This window comes from Salvelinus alpinus, chromosome 39 (genome assembly GCF_045679555.1).
Source record: "Salvelinus alpinus chromosome 39, SLU_Salpinus.1, whole genome shotgun sequence".
NCBI classification, from domain to species: domain Eukaryota; kingdom Metazoa; phylum Chordata; class Actinopteri; order Salmoniformes; family Salmonidae; genus Salvelinus; species Salvelinus alpinus.
Genome location: NC_092124.1, coordinates 9,194,116 through 9,221,369, shown reverse-complemented (window position 1 = coordinate 9,221,369; position 27,254 = coordinate 9,194,116). Strand labels below are relative to the sequence as shown.

The window sequence follows — 27,254 nt, the reverse complement described above, 5'->3', positions numbered from 1 at the left end:
GGGCGGGTTAGGTGAGGGTTTGGCCGGGGTAGACAGTCATTGTAAAATAAGAACTTGTTCTTAACTGACTTGCCTAGTTAAATAAATAAATAAACAATAACCTACTATCACGTGCAAGTAAATCAATGATTTTATTTAGCTAATGCGCAGAAACAGAGCAACTGTTGAAATTTAAACAGTTTCTAATGTTCACAAGTATGGCCCCGGAGTGTTTACCCATCCCCACTACGTTTGAGTCCTATACTGTTGTTACAGAATTACTTCGTAGTTGTTAAACCCATCATGGTGGACATAAATATGATGTTGTGGGTAAAAATAAGTCAGTTATCATAAGTCAAAAGTCAGACAAACCTGACTAAACTATTTTGACGTGTACAGTAGGTGTTTGTTAGTGTGTGGGTATGTGTAGGTATATTTAGTAAGTGTATATATTGGTTATAAAGCGCCGTCAGGGGTTTGCAGAATAGAGTCTCAATAAAAGTCTTAGAAAAGTCCCATTGTGTTTATTAAACAAACAAATGTTAAATACACCATATGAAAACCACACATACACATGTCTCTCTGCGTACCTGGCAGACATCTCAGCTTGGATGTCTGCCCACCACCTCAAGCTCAACCTTGACAAGATGGAACAGCTCTTCCTCCCGGGGAAGGCCTACCCCGCTCCAAGGTTCATGCTCTACAACATCCGTAGAGTACGACCCTTACTCACACAAGAAGCAGAGCAGGCCCTAATCCAAGCAGTTGTCATTTCCAGTCTAGACTTCTGAAACTCTCTGTTGGATGGGCTCCCCTCCTGTGCCATCAAACCCCTGAAACTTATCTAGAACGCTTCAGTCCGCCTCCCATGTCACCCCGCTTCTCGGCACACTCCACTGGCTTCCAGTCGAAGTTCGCATCCACTACAAGACCACGATGGTTGCCTACAGAGCAGCAAGGTGAACTGCCCCTCCCTACCTTCAGGCTATGCTCAAATCCTACACCCCAATCTAAGCACTCCATTCTGCCACCTCTGGTCTCTTCACCGTCCCACCCTTACGAGTGGTCAGCTCGCTGTCAAAGCTCTTCTCTGTCTTGACACCCCAATGATGGAACCAGCTTCCCCCTGAAGCTAGAACAGCGTCTTCCTACTAGCACTGACTTTGCTGACAAGTTCTTTATTTAGGGAAATGTACTTGCTACGACTGTGTTACGTGGTTGTTTAGCCCAGCTTTCTTAAAATGAAATGCATTAACTGTAATTCACTGTGGATAAGAGTGCCTGCTAAATTACTAAAATGTACATTTCAAATATGTCTCAATCTGTATGAACATCATATAGCCTACACAGTACAAAACACAATATGTAACAGACTTTTTAGGCTTATATATCACAATGTCTGGATGCAATATTCTACCCAGGAATATTCAACACTGAAATATGTTAATCTCACTATTCTAATTGCATCTGTGGATATTTTCTGCTGACAATGAAAATTAATCTTTAGTGCAGGATTTGATCTAAACGTCAGAAGCTATCGAGTGGAATGTTTTTTCTGCCTGTGTATCCTGAGGTAGCTCCTCTATGAGAACCTCTTCCTGCAGCGCATACAGGCTTACAGCCTTTTTCCTGTGTGGACCTTCAGATGCATCTTTAGCTTGTTCTAGTGGGTGAACCTCATCTGACACTGGGTACAGCTGAAGGATTTCTCCCCTGTGTGGACCCTCTGGTGCCTCTTCAGGTTGCATGCCTGGGCGAAGCGCATGTGACACTGGGTACAATTGAAGGATTTCACCCCTGTGTGGACCCTCTGGTGGATCTCCACCTTCTGGGGGCAGCTGAAGCCTTTGTTACAGAACATGCAGAGGAACCGTTTCTCTTTACTATTGCCTGATGTTGCTCCCCCTCCCTGAACCTGAGCTCTAACCCTGTTTGAGTTCAATACCTGATCAAAAAGGACATGGCGGCCGTGTGAATTGGAAGGCCCCATCAACGTGGACACTGGGTCTCGATCCCTAAGTGTGTGTAAAGGAGAGTGGGTCGTGACATTTGGATTTGTCTCTAAGCTTTCCCTATAATCTAAGAAATCTCTACCTTGCGAGTGTCCTTCTCCTGAGGGAGTCTCGTCTACATTCAATGTCAGAGGAACATCGCCCTCCACTTTTACAGTCACCTCATCTACAACTATAACCTCCCCTTTCTTATCTAGACACCCTTCAGAGTATACACTACTACTGTACTGGTTCCAGTCCCCTCTAGACAGATCAGTCTGTGTCTCTAAACCCAAGGATATGTTACCAGGGTCCACCTCTGTAGTGTAAGAACAAGACAGATCACTGCCAGCCTCTAACGCATCACCTGAGTCTCAATGGGTATTAACTTGAACCGCCCTTGAGCTCAGGTTATCATAAAGTAAATATTCTGAGCTGGGAACAGGAGGACAGCCCAGTCGCCCCAGCCCCCTGGGTATGACCTGTGGTCAGATCCTGTGTGCAAAAGCCTTTGTGTTACAGATAACGTCTCTGTGTCCGTCTCTGACTTGAGGACGGCGTTCGGAGTTCCACTGACCTCCGTGATGCTGCGTCGGGTCCTGGACTCGTGCCCGGTGGCGGTGAGGTCCTCCATGGCTACAGGGGGCGCCACTCCAGCCGCTGCTCCAGTCTGGATGTCTCTGCTGTGCCGTGGGTCCTCCTCTCCTTCAGATCTCTCCTGCTTGACCCCAGGACCTGCAGCCTCTGCATCTGCAGACTGACACAAAAAGAGAGGTTATTATTACCAGTAAATTAGTTTAATTGGATAACAATATCTAAGGGAAGTTTCACAAGCTCCCATATGTTAGATATAAGGATGTACATGTAAGCAAATTAATAGCAGAGGGGAGCCTTTCTGAAATAAACGGGCCACATTTGATGTACTGTAATTTCTTATGTTACACTGTGACACTAACCTCTATCACAATAACATGCTGGGTTGAGGTTCCACTCCCCTCATCAACAGTGATTGGTTGGTCATCTCTACACGCGTTATGTGCCGCTGGCTTCACAAAGCTCCTGTGGCCTCGAGTGAGATGTCCTTCACCTGAGAGAGTGATTGGGAGGAAATGGGTGGTAAAATTAGGTACGGTCAACGCTATATTGTACACTATTGAAACTGTCTAGGATGGAAGGTAACACTTCTTGTAAATTATTTAACTATTTATTGTTCCATGCATATTATTTTAATTGAGTTTGACAACACGACATTCAGTAAATCGAGAATCTGGTTACAATATTATATAGAATATGATAATTTGTCTTTGTGCAAGAAGCCTGGTCAAATAAAAAAACATTTGCAAGATGGCTAGGTAATCAGTGTAAGTATTGCATACTATCCAAACACTGACCAAGATCCAATTCTGGGTCACACATCTGAACACATGCGCAGAGAGGAACGGGGCGACAGCCTCGGCCTTCTGCAACATCAAAATGTACCTCTTGCCAATCCTCTGTATCGGTCGAGGAGTTTCACACTACTGGGACGACTAGCGAGGACGCGGTCTCGTGCCATCTTCAGTTCCAGCAGCTGTAGTTTCCTCCGCAATCCCCTGTTTTCTTTATGGCTTTGAGTTATTTCCAAACGAACCACTGCATAGTCGTCGTCCACGATTTTACAGATCTCTGCCACCGCAGCATTTGCTAGCACTTCCATAATGGAGGCTATTTGAGTGTGAAAAACCATACAGTTAGCCATTGTTAGCTAACGTTAGCAGCTAGCTAGCTAGAAAACATATATCGCCCTGTCGACAACGCGAATTAAAGACTACCTGGTGTAAATATGTGAAGCTGTGCAGTCGAGGGATTCATATTGATTTCCAGGGTGTTAATAAACGTCTAAATCACAATAAAAACGCTAAATGTAAGAAATTGTTCTTGGTCAATGTTAACTTCCGTTTATACTGACGAATTATTTATGTTTTATTCTTCCTCTCTGGTTTAATGGCTTTCGCAACAATTTGAAGTGCATGCCGCCACCTACTGTAGGGGTGGATAAGTCAAACGATTAAAACATTAAACTGTTCGAAATCAACCTGCTTTTCTGTTCAAATTAAACATTCTAATCAGGTCCCTACACAGGCTCAGAAAAGAGCCTGGAAGTTCGTGCCATCTTCCAACGACAGTATCCTTGCCCGTGCTTCTGCCATGAAATATTGATGCCCCTAATACTTTTCAGTCACAGACAATGAACAATATAATTAATAACTGTGGCAATAAGTGTTACAAAATCCACCTTCACAATGACTGTATCCAGATCTCTTGACTGACGAGTAACATTTACTGTTGTAAATGTTGTGCATCCACTACCATTTCCACTGGCCACTTGCCCATTAGACTCTCTCCCCAGCTCCACATAGGAGATCTGCTGGACAGCCCTGATCCTTGACACCTCTACCTCTTTCACCCTAACAGGACACTCATGGAAGTCGGGAATATGATGCCCACCGCAGTTGCAACATTTTACATTCAGACTCTTCAATAACATACACCTCCCGTCTGCAAACACTTGAAACGCGGGTTTTACACGAACGCTCTCATGGCGTATCTTTTATTTATCCTAGGGGACTAAACTCCCAGGTGAAGTTCGTTTCTGATGAACAGTGGTGTAAAGTACTTAAGTGAAAATACTTTAAAGTACCACTTAAGTAGTTTTTGGGGGTGTCTGTACTTTACTATTTATATTTGACTAATTTTACTTCACTACATTCCTAAAGAAAATGTACGTTTTACTCCATAGATTTTCCGTGACAGTCAAAGTACTCGTTGCATTTTGAATCGCTAGCATGACAGGAAAATTGTCAATTTCATGCACTTAAGAAAACATCCCTGGTCATCCCTGTTGCCTCTGATCTGGCGGACTCACTAAACACATGCTTCGTTTGTAAATTATGTTGGAGTGTGCCCCTGGTTATCCGTAAATAAAAAACACAAAAATGGTGCCATCTGGTTTGTTTAATAAATGGAATTTGAAATGATTTATACGTTTACTTTCAATACGTATGTATATTTTAGCTATTACATTTACTTTTGATACATAAGTATATTTAAAACCAAATGCTTTGTATTTTACTGGGTGACTTTTACTTGAGTAATTTTCTATCAAGGTATCTTTACTTTTACTGAAATATGACAATTGCATACTTTTTCCACCAGTGCTGATGAACTTCAAAGGCGTGGAGCCGAGACCAGGCTTTGTGGAATCTAGCTCCAACTACCTCGATTCGCCCAAGGTCAATACTTTGGTCAAAATATTAAACGCGTGTTTGTCCTCTGTAGTTCCGTGACTTTGTTTGCTGAAATCCTTACTTTTTCAGTAAAATGTTAACCAAATACAACCACTGACTGTTTGCTCATTGCTGTTACTCAAAGATGGCAACTAGTGGTGAAGTTCATCAGAAAACTTCCTTCACCATGAGGTGGAGTTTAGTCCGCTAATATATCCCAGCTTTACATAGGTTGGGAGATACTCTTAATAAACAACAGTAATACAGATCAAATTTGCTCGGTTTTCCCCATCCACCATACGGGTCAAGAGACGTACATGAACTACACCTGGACTTTTTAGCCTGAGATATGTCGGGATGCCAGAGATACTTTTACCGTTGCCCTGTTCTGAAAATCAAAGCTGTCCACTTCATGCGTAGATAATTTCGCGAGCCACAATGCACGCTCCTTTTGCTCTTTAGATATACCACTCTTGGTTACTGACTGCATCCACTTTTCCCAGCGCCTTCTTCACCATCCTGACTTCAAAAGAGTTTCCCAAGTGAACATCCTCGTCCCAAAAACTTACTCCAAAAAGAAACGATTCATCAGACTCATTTTCCACAACAATTTTAGCTCTTTTCGTTCCATTCTTAGACTTCACTGTTGTCCACTCATCCTTCTCAGTACTGTAATCGACGCACTTTCAGCTTTAAATAGCACTTGCGCTATCTCTCCAGCGTCTCACCAACGGCTTTCTTCAATGATCTGGTTGGTTTACCTCATAGCAGCGTGGTTAAATAAAAAGTTATGCGCGCTTTTCTTTGAAATAAGGTACTGCTTATTACATTACACATCAAAACCTATTCATCAGTATATTTCAAGCTCAGAGCAGGCTTGTTTAGAAAGAACAGTGTGTTAGCAAGAATATAGTAGAAAATAATAAAATTACTATTCCATCTACATCACCTCAGTAAAGTAAATATTCAACTATACTTGTTCTAGCTTAGGTTCACTGTCTCTCTAAAAACAGGTATTTACACAAGCCTGTTTCAAATGATAAGTTAACAAAGGGTTAATGAGGGGTATGCGGTTAATTACCCCCTTACCCTAAGACACTTCACATGATAACTATAATATGTCAGGGCTAAAGAATGGTTTCCAGACATCCCCTGTGTACATCTCATGCCACCCTGCTTCAATTTCTCCCGGTTGTGGACACTCCTATGTCTGGTAAGGTTAGTCAGGAAGGAGAAGCTCTTGTAACATAGATTGCACTTGAAGGGCTTGTCCTTGGTGTGAACGGTCTGGCGCCTCTTCACATAGTTTGCCTCAGCAAAGCGCTTCCCACACTTAGGGCAGGCGTACAGGTTGACAGTATCCGTCCAAATGCTCGGCATCCCACGTTGTGACCCAATGACACCAGAGGTAGCAGCAGCAGCCACCACCCTCAGGTGGTTAGTCTTTGAGCTCCCTCCTTGACCTCTAGCCATTGTTTGGGTGTTGTTGTGATTGTGTGCCATGTTACAGGCTAGGTACCTCTCATGGTGAACGCTCAACCTGACCCTGTCTGTATTTGTGGGGTAACCATGCACTGAGACCGTGAAGAGAAGGGTCTGGGCTGCAGACTGGATCACTGACTGGAGCCTCTGTCTCTCTGATGACCACCAGGACTGAGGTTGTTCAGTCCACCTGTCCACTGGTTGTGTTCTGTGTGGTGGTGGAGTCTCTGTCCCTCGTTATTGGGTCCTTGTTCTGACTCGGGAAGCAAAAGCGAAGGCTTCTGATCCGGGGCCAGGGATTTTGACCAGCCACTTCAGAGGCCCAGTCTCTCTCGTAAGCAACACCAGATATCAGCAGGTCCTCATGGACTGCAGACTGTAAACACATATTGTACAGAAAAGTATAAAGGTTTATATAAGAAAATCTTTGCTGTACACACAAACATGATATTTTAAAACCAGTCAAGCCCATCTCTAACACTGTGATTCAAGAACCTAACAATATGAAGCTATTGGAGTTTATTATAAAAAATATACAAAAGTGTCAATTTAAGAATTAAGTATAATGTTTTGGTTTGACTGAGATAAGGAAAACTCAGTCACTGCAATGACAAAAAAATAACCGAGTCAGTCAGCACAGAGTCAAATTTGTATTTCATTTCAACAAAATGGTCATACACTCGCATACGTGAAGTTCAGTACTTTTATTGTACAAAACGATAAGTGACAAGTACAATAACTTTTCTCACTATGGTAACACAACCTTTTCTGTAAATCTGGTACCCTCGTTTTGTTAAAATTCATTTTAGAATACTTTGGAAAAGATTCAACATTACACACAGCTTCACTACTTCATGTCAAGTATGTCAATGTATGTCAATATGTATGTATGTCAAATGTATGTATGTCAATGTATGTCAAGTATGTCAAAGTATGTCAAAATGTCAAGGTATGCCAGCAGCATACCACCCTGCATACCACTGCTGGCTTGCTTCTGAAGCTAAGCAGGGTTGGTCCTGGTCAGTCCCTGGATGGGAGACCAGGTGCTGCTGGAAGTGGTGTTGGAGGGCCAGTAGGAGGCACTCTTTCCTCTGGTCTAAACAAAGATCCCAATGCCCCAGGGCAGTGATTGGGGACACTGCTCTGTGTAGGGTGCCGTCTTTCGGATGGGACGTTAAATGGGTGTCCTGACTCTCTGAGGTCATTAAAGATCCCATGGCACTTATCGTAAGAGTAGGGGTGTTAACCCCGGTGTCCTGGCTAAATTCCCAATCTGGCCCTCAACCATCACGGTCACCTAATAATCCCCAGTTTACAATTGGCTCATTCATCCCCCTCCTCTCCCCTGTAACTATTCCCCAGGTCGTTGCTGCAAATGAGAACGTGTTCTCAGTCAACTTACCTGGTAAAATAATGGTAAAAAAAAAAAAAAAAAGGAAACTTAAGGCCCAATCATTTTCTCATTATAAAACAACTGGAAAAAAGTTGTTAGTCTTATTCAGTGATTTTTTTTTTACAGACACCAACCACCAGCCTATCATCTACTCTGTCTCATCATACTCATTCTATCCTCAGTTCATCTCATCTACTCTGTCTCATCATACTCATTCTATCCTCAGTTCATCTCATCCAGCTCCCTACTACATCCAAAACCAACAGAATTAACTACAAACAAACTAGTACTACATCACATGTCACTATACTCTATACATGTGCTGTGTGCATTTGCTGCTGGTGTATCCTGAGGTAGCTCCTCTCTGAGAACCTCTTCCCGCAGTGCGTACAGGCAAATGGCCTCTCCTCCGTGTGGATCTTCAGGTGTACCTTCAGATGGTGCTGGTGGGAGAACCTCTTCTCACACTGGGGACAGCTAAAGGGTTTCTCCCCTGTGTGGACTCTCTGGTGCCTCTTCAGGCTGGATGATTGTGAAAAACTGGCCCGGCACAGTTGGCAGCCGAAAGGTTTCTCCCCTGTGTGCATCCTCTTGTGGATCTCCACCTGTTTGCGGAAACTGAAGGCTTTCCCACAGAATGAACACGGGAAGCGCTTCTCTTTGCCACTAGATCTGCTGATTGCGTTACTATTACTGTCATTTGTCAATGGGCTTGTGTAGCCATTTAGTGATGAGGCACTGGCATTGTCTGAGGTCTGGTTTAACATTAGGAGAGTGTGAGGAGGATGAAGGCCAGGGTGTGTCTGTGTTGTCGCAGGGTCCATGTTCCAGTTGATAGATCCTATAGAAGGCAGGCTGAAGGCAGCACCTGTTAGAGGGTTAACCTGAGGCGCCATCAGTCTCTCTGAATCACAACTATAGGAGCAGGATGGAGCATCGCTAGCCGAGTCTGTGACTGTTCCCATAAAGACAACTCCTCGCCCCTGCAGACCAAATCTACGCCTCACCCTGGTCTCAGCCAGTCTGCTGTCATGGAGACTAAGTTCGGATGTTGTTTTGTGTTCCACTGTCTGTTTCTGGTTGTGGTTAACAGTGTTGTTCCCCAGCCCAGAGTTGAGGTCGCGGTCCCATCCACTGACCTCCACTATGTCGTGTCTGGTCCTGGCCTGCTCAGTGATGTTGTCCCGTGGGCCCTTGGCTGCACCCGTCTGGGTCTGGGAATCCAAGATGGCCACCCAGTCTCCTCTGTTAGCCTCCTGCCAACCACCTATAGGAAGAGGTTACAAAATAGACTTTTATTTTGGGGGGTCAATTACCTGGTCAAGTTCATACGTTACAATGTGTAGTTTTTGTATGTAAACATACGTTGTGTTGATAGCCAGATATATCACTATTCCCATTGAAGATCTATTACTATATGTAGGCTATATGTATTTTTCTCTTACCTTGCTCCCCCATCTTTAGTCCACTCAGCAGATCAATGCTCTCTGGTCCGTCCTCTATCGTCTCCTCTTTGACCAGCAGCAGATCAGGCTTCCCATCCTCCATGTCTACTGACTGTAAGAGATACAGAGTGAGAGGATGTTGGATCCAGAAATCTGATATGAGCACCCTGCTATAGAGCATCTTCTGATTGGGCAATGAGGGATTGCTATGAGTACTATGCAAACATGTTAGTTAATTTTATACTATGCAAAGTTGATTTGATTACTTGACGTGCTGAGAATAGAGACATTTTACTCATACACTCATGGGTCAAAATAGAAGCTATGCATGAAGCCTCTATAGTCATAAGAGTCCCACTTAGTCGACAAATATTTAAAAGACCTCATGAGCTGTCCTAGCCAGTTAAGAGTTACCAGCATCTGTCTTGGTAATAGGACAACGCAGCGAGTCAGTGGTTCCTATGCAATTGCTTTCGAGTTGGTAGAAGAATGTGTTGATATTGCTATATCATCTTAACCTAGAGAAGGACTATAGTATGTTTCTGTGAAGGGCCCCTTCCCTTTGTTGACCCGAACCCCCCCCCCTTCATACTTTGGCTATTGGAGCCATTTGTACTTTTTTTATTCATGAATGAAAAAAGCTCATAAGCTCAATAACTATTGTCTAACCCAGTTGTGGTAGTCCTTTTTGCCTATACTTTTAATGATTTTTTGTTATCCCTAGTTTTGCTTAACCCTGTTGTTTATTTTCCAATACCTGACATATTCAACAACCTCGACTAACCTGTGCCCCCGCACACTGACTCAGTACCGGTACCCCCTATATATAGACTCGTTATTGGTATTTTGTGTTATTCTTTTTACTTTAGTTTATTTAGTAAATATTTTCTTAACTCTTTTTCTTAAAACTGCATTGTTGGTTAAGGGCTTGTAAGTAAGCATTTTACAGTAAGGTCTACACCTGTTGTATTCAACGCATGTGACATAAAATTTTATCTGATGTGTTCTACAAATTATACTAATGGTTTTACATCAATTATATTTACTGCAGATGAAATATGCTTGCCCTGACTTCAAGTGTTTTATTGTTTCCTATTCTGTATTTTACCACTAGGTGGGGACATTGACCACAATAACGATCACCCTAAGGACTAACATGTATAATCTACCACACCCTCTCTTATTAGCACCACCAGATGAAGAGAGTTCTCCCTGATTGTTTTCCACATGCCTTATATCAGGGACGGGCATCTCCAGTCCTCGGGGGCGGAGTGGTGTCACACTTTTTCCCCATCCCTAGCAAACACAGCTGATTAAACTAATTGCATTCTAAACTGAAGATCGTGATTAGTTGATTATTGGAGTCTGGTGTGTTAGCTGGGGCAAAAGTATGACACAAATCAGGCCCCCGAGGACTGGAGATGCACATCCCTGCCTTATATGATCTTGTCCTTTCCCTTTGTGTGATTATTCTGATGAAGGCTGAAACCTGAATCTTCTAACATTGCTTAAATAAAACAATTAATTTTTAATGGTGAGCGAGTGTTGCCCCTTTTCCGCTTCAATATATGATCAATCCATAAATAATCTAGACCTACATGGAACAGTAGGCCTATCTCTTGCACTTTTGACATGGTTATCACATGAGGCCTATTTCACATGAAATTCCCAAATACTAATAACCACAAGGCTAATGAATAACAGGGTCAATTCAATTTCAGTCAATTCAGAAAGTAAACCAAATTACAATTCCCCATTTTTCTCATTGAAAAGCATTGAAGAGGACTGGAATTGACCCAAACCCTGATAAATAAACACGTTTTTCTTTTGATTATTTAATTACATACTGTACATGTTATTTCAATTCGCAAAATGTTGTTAAAAAAAAAGCCTAAATTGGGCAATTGAAGGCATTTAGGGCTTTATGTTAACTTTGATTGTGTTCAATGAAAATGATAAACCTTTCAAACATTATATGCAACGTTGTATGCAACATTATCAGCAGCAGGTGACTTGATGCCTAAGGCTACTGTGCCAAAGCGATTTAGAGTTGAGTTGTTAAAATGGGAGTGACGAGTGTGTTGATGTAATGGTAATATTGTAGAAATTCCACTTTCAACAACCATCAGAATTTGTAAAAAAGGTTAGGCTATGCATGCAAACATATTGGGCCTAAGTGTTGTTGTCCATTAGTTTACTCCAATTAGGGGAGGGGTGGGCGGGTTAGGGTCAAATAAAAAAGGAAAATATTTAAAAAAAAGATTAAACAAAAATATATGGGGGATTGGAAATGATGCAGACAATTACATTGATAGAACCCACAATCTATCTGCAATATTAAAGCTGGTCTACGGTACCATTTACGTTTACACAGTCTGTCCACTAGAGATTACGCAAAGGAAAGATAGTGATGACGCTCATTGAAAACGCTGCCAATGATGTGAAATAACCAATCGCGATGAGGTATCGCCAGCTTTGAACTCTATCGAGCTCACCAGTTTGTAGTCCTAAAAACCCCAGAAATGAGTTACCTCTGGTTCGTTCAGCCATTGTTACGGGTGAAATTAATGGAGAAAGATTGGGTTTTATGATAAACGCAGAAAATAAGGTCTGAGGTTAATCACCCCGTAGAGTAGTGATGGGCAACTGATGACCCGCCCTCCTTTTCTAGGCCAGCGGAAAATAAAATAAAAAAACTTTTTTTTTTAAATGAAGGGACTCAGTCGGGGTCTCAACATGCTGTTGAGAGTTAGAATAATAGAATACACAAGGTGTAATTTCGAAATGTAGTTGTGCCTGAGTCGTCACTCAATTAACCCATGTCAGCTAAACATTTTTAGATTGATAAATTAGTCTAGAGGCCAGCTATCTAAACTTGTAGTAAGCATGGTCGAATTACCGACCGGCGTGGGGCCCATTGATAATCAGTTATCATATTAAAAACTGCAAACATAGTGAAATGATCCATGGTATAACCTTCTTAAAACAATTCCATGTGTCAGCTTACAACCCCCCTCCAACAGCTTAGACTTTTAAGAATGAACAACTCCAAAGCAATTTCGTGTGGCTCAGGAACCACTGACTCGCTGCATTGTTCTATTACCAAGACACCTGCTGGTAACTCTTAACTGGTTAGGACAGCTCAAGAGGTCTCCTAAATATCTGTCAACTAGGTGTGACTCTTATGACTAAAGAGGCTTCATGCATAGCTTTTATTTTGACCCATTAGAGTAGGAGTGAAATCTCTCTATTCTCAGCACTTACGACCAATTTTCTACACCGAGAGGCTTAGTGGAATACGGCCCGACCTAATACCATTTAGCCAGTAGTTCACAGTGGGCTCACCTCAGTGAGACTGTGTGTGTTCCTGTGCTGCTCAGCTGGGTCCTCTGTGGGTTCAGGAGGAGGTGTAGTCTGGTTGTCCTCCATGACCATGGTCCCCTCAGGGTTCTCCAGACCCTCCTCCTTCACCAGCAGCACCTCTGGACCCTCCTCCTGGAAGAGACACACACACACACACAGATAAACACACTTTCAACATGGAGTGTTTACCCATCCCCACTACGTTTGAGTCCTATACAGTAGTTACAGAATGACTTAATTGTTGTTAAACCCATCATGGTGGACATAGATATGTTGTTGGTAAATAAGTCAGCTATGATAAGTCAAAAGTCATCATCAGACAAACCCTACTAAACTATTTTGACTTGAACATTAGGTGTTTGTTAGTGTGTGTAATACAATACACCATATGAAAACCACACACACACATGCATCTCTGTGTGCCCGGCAGACATCTCTGCTGGGATGTCGGTCCACGACCTCAAGCTCAACAAGACGAAGCTGCTCTTCCTCCCGGGGAAGGCCTGCCCACTCCAAGACCTCTCCATCACAGTTGACAACTCCACAGTGCAAAGAACCTTGGCGTGACCCTGGACAACACCCTGTCATTCTCTGCAAACATCAAATCAGTGACTCTCTCCTGCAGGTTCATGCTCTACAACAGTAGAGTACGACCCTTCCTCACACAGGAAGCAGTGCAGTTCCTAATCCAGGCTCTTGTCATCTCCCGTCTAGACTACTGCAACTCTCTGTTGGCTGGGCTCCCTGCTTGTGCCATCAAACCCCTGCGATTTATCCAGAATGCCGCAGCCCCCCTGGTGTTCAACCTTCCCAAGTTCTCCCATGGGTTGTTCCATGTCATTTCTGCAAGCCATGACACCCACTATCTCAGATTGTTCTGAAATAGTTTCTGCAGTTAGAAACAAGATTAGCATTCCTGCAACATTATTTTGTTGAAATATCATTTCATCCCGAGAAATTAAGCTAATTGATTGCACCCAAATTGGCCATTTTCATTTATAGGATTCATATAAAATTCAATAAATACAGTACCTATCATTCAATTTGGGACAAACTTTTTTCTAACAATGAGTTAGACATGAAGAAATGTACTGGCCAAAAGCCACCCATACCCCATGCAAATCCCACCCCAACAATGAGTATATAGTATCAGTTCTCTATCTGACATGTAGTATGGAGCTGCGGCTTGGAGTATTGTTTCTTCATCATATGTAATGTATTAATGTTGAAATTGATGATGGTTTTTTTTCCCTGTTCAGGGAAATTAGTAATTTTTGTTGTTTATGTCCCATTCTACATCCTGATATTACTAGGTTCTGACCACTAGATAGTGCTGTTTCTGCTTTTAGGTGATAAAAAAAAGAACCCCCCCCCCAAAATTCACTGAGATTACATAGGACAATGAAACAATACTCCGAGCCGCAGCTCCAACCATGCTACTTGTCAGACAGAGAATTGATACTATATACTCGTTGTTGGGGTGGGATTGGTGTGTGGTGTGGGGGGTCCGTGGGTGGTTTTTGACAATTTCTATGGATTCCTCATGTCTAACACATTATTAGAAAAAAGTTTGGTCTAAATCAGATGTTAGGTACTATATTTCTATATTTTATAGGTCTGTACCCAAACAATTTGAACTTCTACTTTTAAAAATCCATCTCTAAAAACAAGTCTCTCACTGTTGCCGCCTGCTATAGACCACCCTCTGCCCCCAGCTGTGCTCTGGACACCATATGTGAACTGATTGCCCCCCATCTATCTTCAGAGCTCGTGCTGCTAGGTGACCTAAACTGGGACATGCTTAACACCCCAGCCATCCTACAATCTAAGCTTGATGCCCTCAATCTCACACAAATTATCAATGAACCTACCAGGTACCACCCCAAAGCCGTAAAAACGGGCACCCTCATAGATATCATCCTAATCAACTTGCCCTCTAAATACACCTCTACTGTTTTCAACCAAGATCTCAGCGATCACTGCCTCATTGCCTGCATCCGTAATGGGTCAGCGGTCAAACGACCTCCACTCATCACTGTCAAACGCTCCCTGAAACACTTCAGCTAGCAGGCCTTTCTAATCGACCTGGCCCGGGTATCCTGGAAGGATATTGACCTCATCCCGTCAGTAAAGGATGCCTGGTTATTTTTTTTTAAATGCCTTCCTCACCATCTTAAATAAGCATGCCCCATTCAAGAAATTTAGAACCAGGAACAGATATAGCCCTTGGTTCTCTCCAGACCTGACTGCCCTTAACCAACACAAAAACATCCTATGGCGTTCTGCATTAGCATTGAACAGCCCCCGTGATATGCAACTTTTCAGGGAAGTTAGAAACCAATATACACAGGCAGTTAGAAAAGCCAAGGCTAGCTTTTTCAAGCAGAAATTTGCTTCCTGCAACACAAATTCAAAAAAGTTCTGGGACACTGTAAAGTCCATGGAGAATAAGAACACCTCCTCCCAGCTGCCCACTGAACTGAGGATAGGAAACTCTGTCACCACCGATAAATCCACTATAATTGAGAATTTCAATAAGCATTTTTCTACGGCTGGCCATGCTTTCCTCCTGGCTACCCCTAACCCGGTCAACAGCACTGCACCCCCCACAGCAACTCGCCCAAGTCTTCCCCATTTCTCCTTTTCCCAAATCCAGTCAGCTGATGTTCTGAAAGAGCTGCAAAATCTGGACCCCTACAAATCAGCCAGGCTAGACAATCTGGACCCTTTCTTTCTAAAACTATCTGCCGAAATTGTTGCAACCACTATTACTAGCCTGTTCAACCTCTCTTTTGTGTCGTCTGAGATTCCCAAAGATTGGAAAGCAGCTGCGGTCATCCCCCTCTTCAAAGGGGGGGCACTCTTGACCCAAACTGCTACAGACCTATATCTATCCTACCCTGCTTTTCTAAGGTCTTCGAAAGCCAAGTCAACAAACAGATTACCGACCACTTCGAATCCCACCGCACCTTCTCCGCTATGCAATCTGGTTTCAGAGCTGGTCATGGGTGCACCTCAGCCACGCTCATGGTCCTAAACGATATCTTAACCGCCATCGATAAGAAACAAGACTGTGCAGCCGTATTCATTGACCTGGCCAAGGCTTTCGACTCTGTCAATCACCACATCCTTATCGGCAGACTCAATAGCCTTGGTTTCTCAAATGATTGCCTCGCCTGGTTCACCAACTACTTCTCTGATAGAGTTCAGTGTGTCAAATCGGAGGGCCTGTTGTCCGGGCCTCTGGCAGTCTCTATGGGGGTGCCACAGGGTTCAATTCTTGGGCCGACTCTCTTCTCTGTATACATCAATGATGTCGCTCTTGCTGCTGGTGAGTCTCTGACCCACCTCTACGCAGACGACACCATTCTGTATGCTTCTGGCCCTTCTTTGGAGACTGTGTTAACAACCCTCCAGACGAGCTTCAATGCCATACAACTCTCCTTCCGTGGCCTCCAACTGCTCTTAAATACAAGTAAAACTAAATGCATGCTATTCAACCGATCGCTGCCTGCACCTGCCCGCCCGTCCAGCATCACTACTCTGGACGGTTCTGACTTAGAATATGTGGACAACTACAAATACCTAGGTGTCTGGTTAGACTGTAAACTCTCCTTCCAGACTCACATCAAACATCTCCAATCCAAAGTTAAATCTAGAATTGGCTTCCTATTTCGCAACAAAGCATACTTCACTCATGCTGCCAAACATACCCTCGTAAAACTGACCATCCTACCGATCCTCGACTTTGGCGACGTCATTTACAAAAAAGCCTCCAATACCCTACTCGATAAATTGGATGCAGTCTATCACAGTGCCATCTGTTTTGTCACCAAAGCCCCATATACTACCCACCACTGCGACCTGTACGCTCTCGTTGGCTGGCCCTCGCTTCATACTCGTCGCCAAACCCACTGGCTCCAGGTCATCTACAAGACCCTGCTAGGTAAAGTCCCCCCTTATCTCAGCTCTCTGGTCACCATAGCAGCACCCACCTGTAGCACGCGCTCCAGCAGGTATCTCTCTCTGGTCACCCCCAAAACCAATTCCTCCTTTGGCCGCCTCTCCTTCCGGTTCTCTGCTGCCAATGACTGGAACGAACTACAAAAATCTCTGAAACTGGAAACACATCTCCCTCACTAGCTTTAAGCACCAGCTGTCAGAGCAGCTCACAGATTACTGCACCTGTACATAACCCATCTATAATTTAGCCCAAACAACTACCTCTTCCCCTACTGTATTTATTTATTTTGCTCCTTTGCACCCCATTATTTCTATTTCTACTTTGCACATTCTTCCACTGCAAATCTACCATTCCAGTGTTTTACTTGCTATATTGTATTTACTTCGCCACCATGGCCTTTTTTTGCCTTTACCTCCCTTATCTCACCTCATTTGCTCAAATTGTATATAGACTTATTTTTCTACTGCATTATTGACTGTATGTTTGTTTTACTCCATGTGAAACTCTGTGTTGTTGTATGTGTCGAACTGCTTTGCTTTATCTTGGCCAGGTTGCAATTGTAAATGAGAACTTGTTCTCTACTTCCCTACCTGGTTAAATAATGGTGAAATAAAATTTAAAAAATGTATTACATATTATATGAATCTTATAAATTAAAATGGCCAATTTGGGTGCAATCAATTATAGTTTAATTTCTCAGAGATGTAACTGTATTTCAACAAAATAATGTTGCAGGAACGCTAATATTATCTGTCAGAAATATTATCAACAGAAACGATTTCAGAACAATCTGAGATGGTGGGTGTCGAAATCCTCTATCTTGTGCTTTTTGAGGTGGAACGACCCCCATGTCACCCCGCTCCTCCGCACACTCCACTGGCTTCCGGTCGAAGCTCCCATCCACTACATGACCATGGTGATTGCCTACATAGCAGCAAGGGGATGTGCCCCTCCCTACCTTCAGGCTGTGCTCAAACCCTACACCCCACCTGAGGACTCCGTTCTGCCTCTGGTCTCTTGGCCGTCACACCAGTACGGGGGATCAGATCCCGCTCAGCCCAGTCAAAGCTCTTCCCTGACCTGACACGCCAATGGTGGTACCAGTCCCTGCTCATCTTCCGAAAACGTCTGAAACCCTACCACTTGAAAGAGCATCTTAAATGAATCCCATTAAATAAATTAATTGTCTTCCTGCCAATGTTATAGTTTGGGTTTTTATAAAGCCTTATAATACTTTTTATTTCTATTCATTTTACGATTTTTATTTGAAATTGTTTTTCAGATCTGATTTACTGGTTTTTATTTGGTTTAAGTTTTATGATTTTTTTTTCTTCATTTTTATATAATTAAGTTTCAGTTTTAGTTCTGGGGACAGAAAGTAACCTGTGTGTGGGAGGCTAACAGCCATTTATGTGTTGTATAGTTGTGTTTTTTTATGTCCCTTCATGCCACTATAGGGCAGTAATACATAAAGTGATGGGTCAGGTCATAGGTTATGTTTAAAGGGATAGTTCACCCAAATTCCAAAATTAAACATTGCTTACAGGGCAAGGAAACCAGTCTATGGACAAGTTATGACGGCAATCTATGTATCTCAATGGGTGCGTTTCTCTGCTCATAGGTTGCTGACCTTACAATACCTGGATAGGCATTTGATGTATCAGCTAACCACATCATGAGCAGTTCCCCTGCTCAGACGTTGCAAGCATCGACCAATGGTTGTGCGTAGGGCTAACTATGGAATTTGGGGTAACAATTATTTGTCACGCAAATGGAAACGGGTATTGTCATAATTGTCATTTCTGTTCAAATGTTTTGCGCTTGTTGCATCATAATGCATCTGAGGGAAGACACAGTGGTGTACGAAATTATTGACACCCTTGATAAAAAATTAGCAAAAATGACTGTATAAAATACAGTACATAATTAATTTACTGAGCTATATTGTATGCAAACAAATATATATAGGGGTCAAAATGATTGACATCCCTGTTATCAATACCTCACATTGCGAGGATAATGGTACTGAGACTTTTTCTAAAACTTTTTATGAGATTGGAGAACACATTGGGAACAATCTTAGACCATTCCTCCGTACAGAATCTTTCCAGATCCTTGATATCCTTCGTTTGTGCTTATGGACTGCCAACTTCAATTCAAACCACAGGTATTCGATGGGATTTGAGTTCGGAGACAGATTCTGTGGTCAATCTTTGTGGATGTTGATGTGTGCTTTGGGTTATTGTCTTTCTGGAAGATCCATTTGAACTATCACCCTCCTGGCAGAGGCAACCAGGTTTTTGGCTAAAAAGTCCTGGTTCTGGGTGCCGATGCCGTTGACCTTAACAAGGGCCCCAGGACCAATGGAAGCAAAACAACCCCATAACATCAAAGATCCACCACCATATTTGACAGTAGGCATGGGGTTCTCATCTGCTTATGCATTCTCATTTCAACGCCAAACCCACCACTGGTGTGCAAGGCCAAAGAGCTCAGTTCTTATCTCAGTTCTTCATCAATGAAGACTTCTCTGAAAAGGTACGCCTCAAAAGAAAGAATCAGCTGCTACGACTCATTGAACAGCAAAAGAGAGGCAACATCGCATACCTGAAGTACGACTAGCTGGTCATTCACCCTCTACCCCTAGTAGGCCTACTGCAAGCAACTGTAGCCCACTGAGAGAATGCCAAGAGTGTGCAAAGCTGTCATCAAGACAAAGGGTGGCTAATTTGAAGAATTGTCTCTCTTTTGGTTACTACATGATTCCACATGTTATTTCATAGTTTTGATCTCTTCACTATTATTCTACAATGTAGAAAATAGTTTTAAAAATAAAATAAAAACCCTTGAATGAGTAGGTGTGTTTAAAACTTTTGACCGGTACTGTATATTTCTTCAAAACCCACCATGGACAGCTCAAACACAATTTTACAGTGGTTTGGGGAAGATTGAAAACAAATGCCTATGTCTCATCAGTATTCATAGCATTCTTAGTGCTTGTTAGAGCATCGTGACCTGCTGTAGCACAGCGGTCTAAGTAGAGTGCTCCGGCTGTAGACCACTGATCGATTCCTTGAATTCATTTGACCTTTTTTCCCCGCCCCTTTATTTAAAAAAAATCTTTCTCCCCAACCTGCCATGGACAGCTCCAATACCATTTTACCTGTTGAACATGGTGGTCTCCTGAACTGGGAGCACCACATGCCCTTCGTTGACACTGACTGTGACACTACAGATGTTGAATCTTGGGGCCTCCCGAGTGGCGCAGCGGTCTAAGGCCCTGCAGTGTTTGAGAGTTCACTACAGATCCGGTTCGATCCCGGGCAGTGTTGCAGCCGGCCGCGACCGGGAGACCCATGAGGTGACGCACAATTGGCCCAGCATCGTCCGGGTTAGTGGAGGGTTTGGCTGGGAAGTCCTTGTCCCATCGCGTTTTAGCGACTCCTGTGGCGTGTCAGCGTGCACGCTGACACAGTATGGTGATTCCTCCGACACATGGGTGTGCCTGGATTCCTGGTTAAGCGAGCAGTGTGTCAAGAAGCAGTGCGTCAAGAAGCAGTGCGGCTTGGCAGGGTCGTGTTTTGGAGGACGCACGGCTCTCGACCTTTGCCTCTCCGAGTCCGTACGGGACAAGATTGTAGATACCACGAAATTGGGGAGAAAAAAGGGGTAAAAAGTACAAAAAATATATTATAATAATAATTTAAAAAATAGGATCTTAATCTTTCGTCGCACGAGGAAATTTATCCTGCAGCCGGAGGATTTGAATATCCGAATAAATATTTAGCATGAATTCTTATGTGGATTATAATAAAAGGATAAGTACGGGGTAGATGTATTTTTCGTTAAGGATTTTTTAAATGATATGTTGAAAGCAAGAAATAGGCAGAATACATCTACCCCTTACCTCAGTGCGGTCAACGATTTATACATACACTAGACGACTGTTTGGGGGCACTGTGTTAAAGCCACTGTGCCTCCATCTTGGAACTCCCCCACCATTGTAAAAAATATTTTGGAAGCTATATAAATGCATTTATTAATGTCCACATAAATTTTTTCCACATGTATTTAATTACAGACACATTAATGCGAAATGTGTTATTATATTATGTGCACTAAACAAACATAAAAAAATATGTAAAAACATTTTCCTTAAAGTATACTTTGAGATCCCTTATGTTACTGTCCCCACTACAACAACAAAAATACTTAAATACATGTAATTTTGTCCTTTATTGAAATACAGTAGAATTCCATTCAATCCTATGGAGGTTCCATAACATTCTTAGTGTTTTCTAGAGCATTGTGACCTGCCGTAGCGCAGTGGTCTAAGCAGAGCGCTCCCGCTCCAAGCCTCATGAGTTGCATTTATTTCAATGTTTTCAAGAAGTAAAACGAATAGTATGATAATTTACACATCAGAGAAAAGCGTCTCGGCTCAACTAAATCGTCTTAGGGTAGGTTCAAATGCATAAACATCGACAGATTTACGAAATATTATCAACACCAAAGACCATAACTAATTTGACAATAGCCCAACTGTAAAACGTGGGTCAGCATCCACACTGGAGGAACGTTTATCGTTCTACAGGAGGCCTACATCTGTTAATCAAATGATGGTCCGGGAAGCAAATTCACCATTAATTTTCACTCAAACATCGTTTTAAGCTTTGTTCTACTGTTGACAGTTAGCTGACTTCGGGATTGTATATATCAATTTGCTCTACTTAAATAAACTACACAACCAAAAATATGTGGCACCTGCTCGTCGAACATCTCATTCCAAAATCATGGGCATTAATATGGAGTTGGTCCCCCCTTTGCTGCTAAAACAGCCTCCACTCTTCTGGGAAGGATGTCCACTAGATGATGGAACATTTCTGCAGAGACTTGCTTCCATTCAGCCACAAGATCATTAGTGAGGTCGGGCACTGATGTTGGGCGATTAGGCCTGGCTCGCAGCCGGCGTTTAAATTCATCCCAAAGGTGTTCGATGGGGTTGAGGTCAGGGCTCTGCAGGCCAGTCAAATTCTTCCACACTGATCTTGACAAGCCATTTCTGTATGACCCTCGCTTTGTGCACAGGGGCATTGTCATGCTGAAACATGAAAATGCACCCGTCACTAGTCTCAACTAAAAATCTGCATGAACTTGATAAACTGCATACATTTTCTCATTAAAAATATGTTGGGGGAAAAAATAGAGTAGTTGAACGTAAGTAATGAAACAGGTATTTGTGAACATCATATATCCTACACAGTACAAACACAATATGTAACAGACTTTTTAGGCTTATATTTCACACAATGTCTGGATGCAATATTCTACCCAGGAATACTCAACACTGTGGATGTTTTCTGATGACAACAATGAAAATGCATCTTTGTCTTTAATGCAGGGTTTGATCTAAACGTCAGAAGCTATTGAGTGGAATGGTTACTTTCCATGTTAAAGAGTGGAATGGTTTTTCTGCTGGTGCATCCTGAGGTAGCTCCTTTCTGAGAACCTCTTCCCACAGTATGTACAGGCAAACAGCCTCTATCCCATGTGGACCTTCAGGTGCATCTTCAGCTGTTCCTGGCGGGAGAACCTCTTCTCACACTGGGGGCAGCTGTAGGGTTTCTCCCCTGTGTGGACCATCTGGTGCCTCTTCAGGTGACCAGCCTGGGCAAAGCACATGTGACACTGGGTACAGCTGAAGGGTTTCTCCCCTGTGTGGACCCTCTGGTGGATCTCCACCTTCTGGGGGCTGCTGAAGCCTTTGTTACAGAACATGCAGAGGAACCGTTTCTCTTTACTATTGCCTGATGTTGCTCCCCCTCCCCGAGTGTTGGCTCTTTGGTCGTTTGAGTTCAATACCTGATCGAAACGGATGCGGCCGAGTGAATCGGAAGGTCCCATCGTTGTGGACACTGGGTCCCGATTCCTGAACTCGTGTAACGGAGAGTGGGTGACAATATTTGTATTTGTCTCTAAGCTTTCTCTGTAATGTAAGAAATCTCTGCCCTGTGAGTGTCTGTCTCCTAGGTGACTATCTGCATTCCATGTTGGAGGAGCGTCGCCCTCCACTTTCACAGTCACCTCATCTACAACTATAACCTCCCCTTTCTTATCTAGGCACCCTTCAGAGTATACACTACTACTGTACCGGTTCCAGTCCCCTCTAGACAGATCAGTCTGTGTTTCTAAACCCAAGGATATTTTGCCAAGGTCCATCTCTGCAGTGTAAGAATAAGACATTTCATCAACACCAGTGTCTAATGTGTCACCATCCCCATTTCCACAGGAATGAACCATCCTCTGGCTCTGGTGAAATACAGGTAAGTACTCTGAGTCTGGAGCAGGACTGCCCAGTGTCCCAAGCCCCAGTCTGTCTGGGTCTGATCTGTGGTCAGTTGCTGTGTGTAAGAGCCTGTGTGTTACAGTTAAAGTCTCTGTGTCTGTCTCTGACTTGAGGATGGCGTTCGGCGTTCCACTGACCTCCGTGATGCTGCGTCGGGCGACGGTGGTGGGGACCTCCATGGCTACAGGGAGTGCTCCAGTCACTCCAGTCTGGATGTCTCTACTGTGTTGTGGGTCCTCTACTTCAGTGCTATCCTGCTTGACTCCAGGACCTGCAGCCTCTGCATCTGCAGTCTGACACATGAAGAGCGGAGGTTATTACCGAGACATGACTGAAATTGGATAACAATGTCATAGTGAAGTCTCACAAACTCCCCTACGGCAGATAAATAAGGATGTACATGTAAGCAAGTGAATAGCCGAGGGGAGCCTTTCTGAAATAAACTAAACACATTTGATGTACTGTAATTTTGATGTAATACTATGACACTAACCTCTATCACGGTAACGTGCTGGGTTGAGGTTCCACTCCCCTCATCAACAGTGATTGGTTGGTCATCTCTCCATGTATTGTGTCGCGCTGATTTCACAAAGCTCCTGTGGCCTCCAGTGAGATGTCCTTCACCTAAGAGAGTGATTGGGGGAAATAGGTGGTTAGGTTAGCTACTGTCAATGCTGAACGCTATATTGTACAATATTGACAGTTTTGACACTGTCTATAATTGGCCAGGATGACTTTGCATAACTTCTTTATATCCGATTTATAGATTGATTGATTATGTTCCTTGCATCATTCTTTTCATAGTAAATAATAGGAAATTCAGTAAATCAAGAATCTGGTTAGAATATGATAAAACCTTTGTGCAAGATAGCTAGCTATGTAATCAGGGGCATTACTGCATATGATCCAAAACCTGACCAACCCCAGTCAGGGCCGGATTAATGCAGGGGCTTACTGAGGATGAAGCCCCTAGGCCCAGACCCGTGGCGGACCAACAGGCAGCAAAAATGTTTTTTTCAACTACAGGAGGATTCAGGAGCCCGCTCTCAATGAGTGTAGACAGCCTGCTGCCGCTCTGCTAATCATCAGATGGGGTGGGGGTGGGGGGGCACGTGGGTGCCTTGATTGGGTAACTGATTAATAAAATAAACTGCATAATAAATAAATGTGACTGGCCAATTGTGTGAGTCAGGGACTGGGCCCAAGAAGCAAATGTATTTATTTTTTATCCAACCACAGGAGCCCGCTCTCAATGTTCAAAATACAACAGAGAGCATAATTTAGCCACAGAGGCTCAATAGTTTCAAAAAAATAACTGGATTAAATTTGATCACAAGCACATACAGGTAAACTGCCAAAACAAAGGAAACACCAACATAAAGTGTCTTAAAAAGGGTGTTGGGCCATCACGAGCTGCCAGAATGGCTTCAATGCACCTTGGCATAGATTCAACAAGTGGATTTAAACCACTCATGACATGGTTACTGCCATCTATGATTATATTTCTATGGTTGGTTGTGGCTGTCCTTTGGCCTTCTGCTAATTTCAAAATACAATCGCGGGGGGAAAAAAAACATGTTAAGCAAACACCTACCACTGAAAAGAGAAGACTAATCTGTCTGTAGAACCAATATAAACTTTTTCTTCTCAACAACTCCCAATTTTTTGCGAACAGCAGCACTGTTTTTCTAAGTAGATCATCTTGAGATGTGCTCCTCTTGGCAATTGCCTATCAGGCCATCACTGTGAGTAGTAGACTATGGCTTCATCTTCATCATTAGGTGAGCCTGGGCAATTTTTTGGTTCGAATTCAAGACCAGATTTATCTCTGTCAGTGTAGCCACTCATTTCGGTCATTTATGTGATATTAAAAACGATTTAGCTAATGTATTTTGTCATGTAAATGAAGTAGAATTGCGTGAAAGTAGTTTTTAAAAAGGCAAAAAAAGGACCCTACTTACAAATGTGTGGAAATCCTAAAAGCTGTAGCCTATGCCACATCACAAATGTTATTATGGCTTTATTATAATGACGCTTTTCCTTCCACATAAAACGTTTTAACACGTGCCGAATTGCATATTGGTGCACGGATTTGTTTACAAAAAAAATATGGTGTGCCGAAGGGGGGGTGTCTATAACAATAATAAAAAAATATTTCTAAATCTATCCCTGAGCCTAATTCTAGGTAACACATAGGCAGAGGTGAACAGGGCGACAATTGCAAATTGTACCTCTTGGCATTCCTCTGTATCGGTCGAGGATTTTGACACTATTGGTCCCTTCTGCGCACTCCCGTGCCACCTTCAGTTCCAGTAGTTGTAGTTTCCTCCGCAATGTCCTGTTTTCTTTCTGGCTTTGAGTCATTTCCAAACGAAACACTGCATAGTCGTCGTCTACGAGTTTACAGATCTCAGCCACGGCTGTATTCGCTAGCACCTCCATGATGGAGGCTATTTGAGTGTGAAAAACCATACAGTTAGCCATTGTTAGCAGCTAGCTAGCGTTACCTAGATAACATTTATCAACCAAGTCCTGTCTCCAACTCGAATTAAACACCACCTTGTACGTGTGTGATGCTGCGCAGTTAAATTAGATATATGTTGAGTTCCAGGGTGTTAATAAACGTCGAAATAACAATAAAAACGCCAACGTGTAAATTGTTCAGTCACTGTTCACTTCAGTTTACTTCTTCTTCGTGTGAATATCCGTCAGACTTAAAGCTGTGTTGCGTATTGCTGCCCTCTGCAGGGCGGAGGGCGGATTGCATATTGGTCACAAGAAAAGAGAAAAACTCAGCGCAGAATTGTATTAGTGGAAAACAAGACTGTTCTCAGGGCAGGCCTGGTTGTAGTTAGATATTTTCGAGTAGGGTCTAGGATAATTTGAGCATTTTAGCTAACCCTTTCCTTAACTACGGGACCAGTGTCCCACCCGCGGGACAGTTGAGCTAACGTAGGCTAATGTGATTAGCTTGAGGTTGTAAGTAACAAAAAAATCAGAGTACATAGACATCTGATATGGGCAGAAAGCTTAAATTCGTGTTAATCTAACTGCACTGTCCAATTTACAGTAGCTATTAGGCACATTTGGGCAGTCTTGATACAACATTTTGAACAGATATGCAATGGTTCATTGGATTAGTCTAAAACTTTGCGGATACACTGCTGCCAACTAGTGGCCAAAATCTAAATTGCGCCTGGGCTGGAATAACACATTATGGCCTTTCTCCTGCATTTGAAAGAGGATGGTAAAAAAAAATACAAAAAAAATTATCTTTTACCAGATCTAATGTGTTATATTCTTCTACATTAATTTAACATTTCCACAAACTTCAAAGTGTTTCCTTTCAAATGGTATCAAGAATATGCATATCCTTGCTTCAGGTCCTGAGCTACGAGCAATTAGATTTGGGTATGTCATTTTAGGCGGAACATTTTTAAAAGGGTTGGATCCTTAAGAGGTTTTAACCTTAACATAACTCTCCTAACCTGCTGCGTAAATTCTCCTAACCTGCTATGAAAAGTAACTTAGTCACCGGTAGTCTCCGGACCTACTCACTGCCACAGTCATACTCTGGACCTAGTTTTGTCCTGTGGAATAAATATTGTGGATCTTAATGTTTTTCCTCAATCCTGGACTATTGGACCACCATTTTATTACATTTGCAATCGCAACAAATAATCTGCTCAGACCCCAACCAAGGCTCATCAAAAGCCTCACTATAAATTCTCGAACAACCCAAAGATTTCTAGATGCCCTTCCAGACTTCTTCCACATACCCAAGGATGTCAGAGTACAAAAATTGGTTAAACACCTGAGGAACTAAATTTAACCTTGCATAATACCGTAGATGCAGTTGCACCCCTAAAAACAAAAAACATTTGTCATAGCTCTCTGTACAGAAAATACCCGAGCCCTGAAGCAAGCTTCCAGAAAATTGGACCGGAAATGGAGCTACACCAAACTGGAAGTCTTCCGATTAGCTTGGAAAGACAATACCGTGCTGTATCGAAGAGCCCTCACTG

At 42.9% G+C, this 27,254-nt stretch overlaps 2 protein-coding genes across 3 annotated transcripts in view; both read right to left on the bottom strand.

Moving 5' to 3' along the window:
• The window catches only part of LOC139566736 (uncharacterized), a 36,758-nt gene extending 29,858 nt beyond the window's left edge, over window positions 1–6,900 (bottom strand). The window contains exons 1-3 of one of the 2 annotated variants that reach the window (XM_071388013.1): window positions 3,450–6,900; window positions 2,927–3,057; window positions 2,548–2,727 (exon numbers count right to left, since the gene is read on the bottom strand). In XM_071388013.1, the coding sequence (XP_071244114.1) occupies window positions 2,548–2,727; window positions 2,927–3,057; window positions 3,450–3,708 (570 nt within the window). In that variant the 5' untranslated portion in view covers window positions 3,709–6,900. Of the gene's footprint in view, window positions 1–2,547; window positions 2,728–2,926; window positions 3,058–3,361 lie in introns of both variants that reach the window. The other variant, XM_071388012.1, reaches the window with a different exon arrangement.
• Window positions 6,901–7,345: 445 nt separating this feature from the next.
• Window positions 7,346–25,950, bottom strand: LOC139566772 (uncharacterized). Its single transcript, XM_071388070.1, has 6 exons — window positions 25,461–25,950; window positions 23,723–23,853; window positions 23,367–23,522; window positions 12,902–13,051; window positions 9,557–9,668; window positions 7,346–9,378 (listed from the first exon to the last, which is right to left on the bottom strand). Exons 1-6 carry the CDS (start codon window positions 25,711–25,713, stop codon window positions 8,423–8,425), a joined length of 1,758 nt encoding a protein of 585 aa, XP_071244171.1. The 5' UTR covers window positions 25,714–25,950; the 3' UTR covers window positions 7,346–8,422.
• Between the last annotated feature and the right edge of the window lie 1,304 nt (window positions 25,951–27,254).

Coding starts and splice junctions, on each gene's coding strand:
- LOC139566772 (XM_071388070.1), bottom strand. CDS start 25,713: ATGGCTAACTGTATGGTTTTTCACACTCAAATAGCCTCCATCATGGAG. Junction 13,052..23,366: donor CCCGACGCAGCATCACGGAG/GTCAGTGGAACG, acceptor TGTCTCTTCCAG/GAGGAGGGTCCAGAGGTGCT. Junction 9,379..9,556: donor ACTAAAGATGGGGGAGCAAG/GTAAGAGAAAAA, acceptor CTCTTCCTATAG/GTGGTTGGCAGGAGGCTAAC.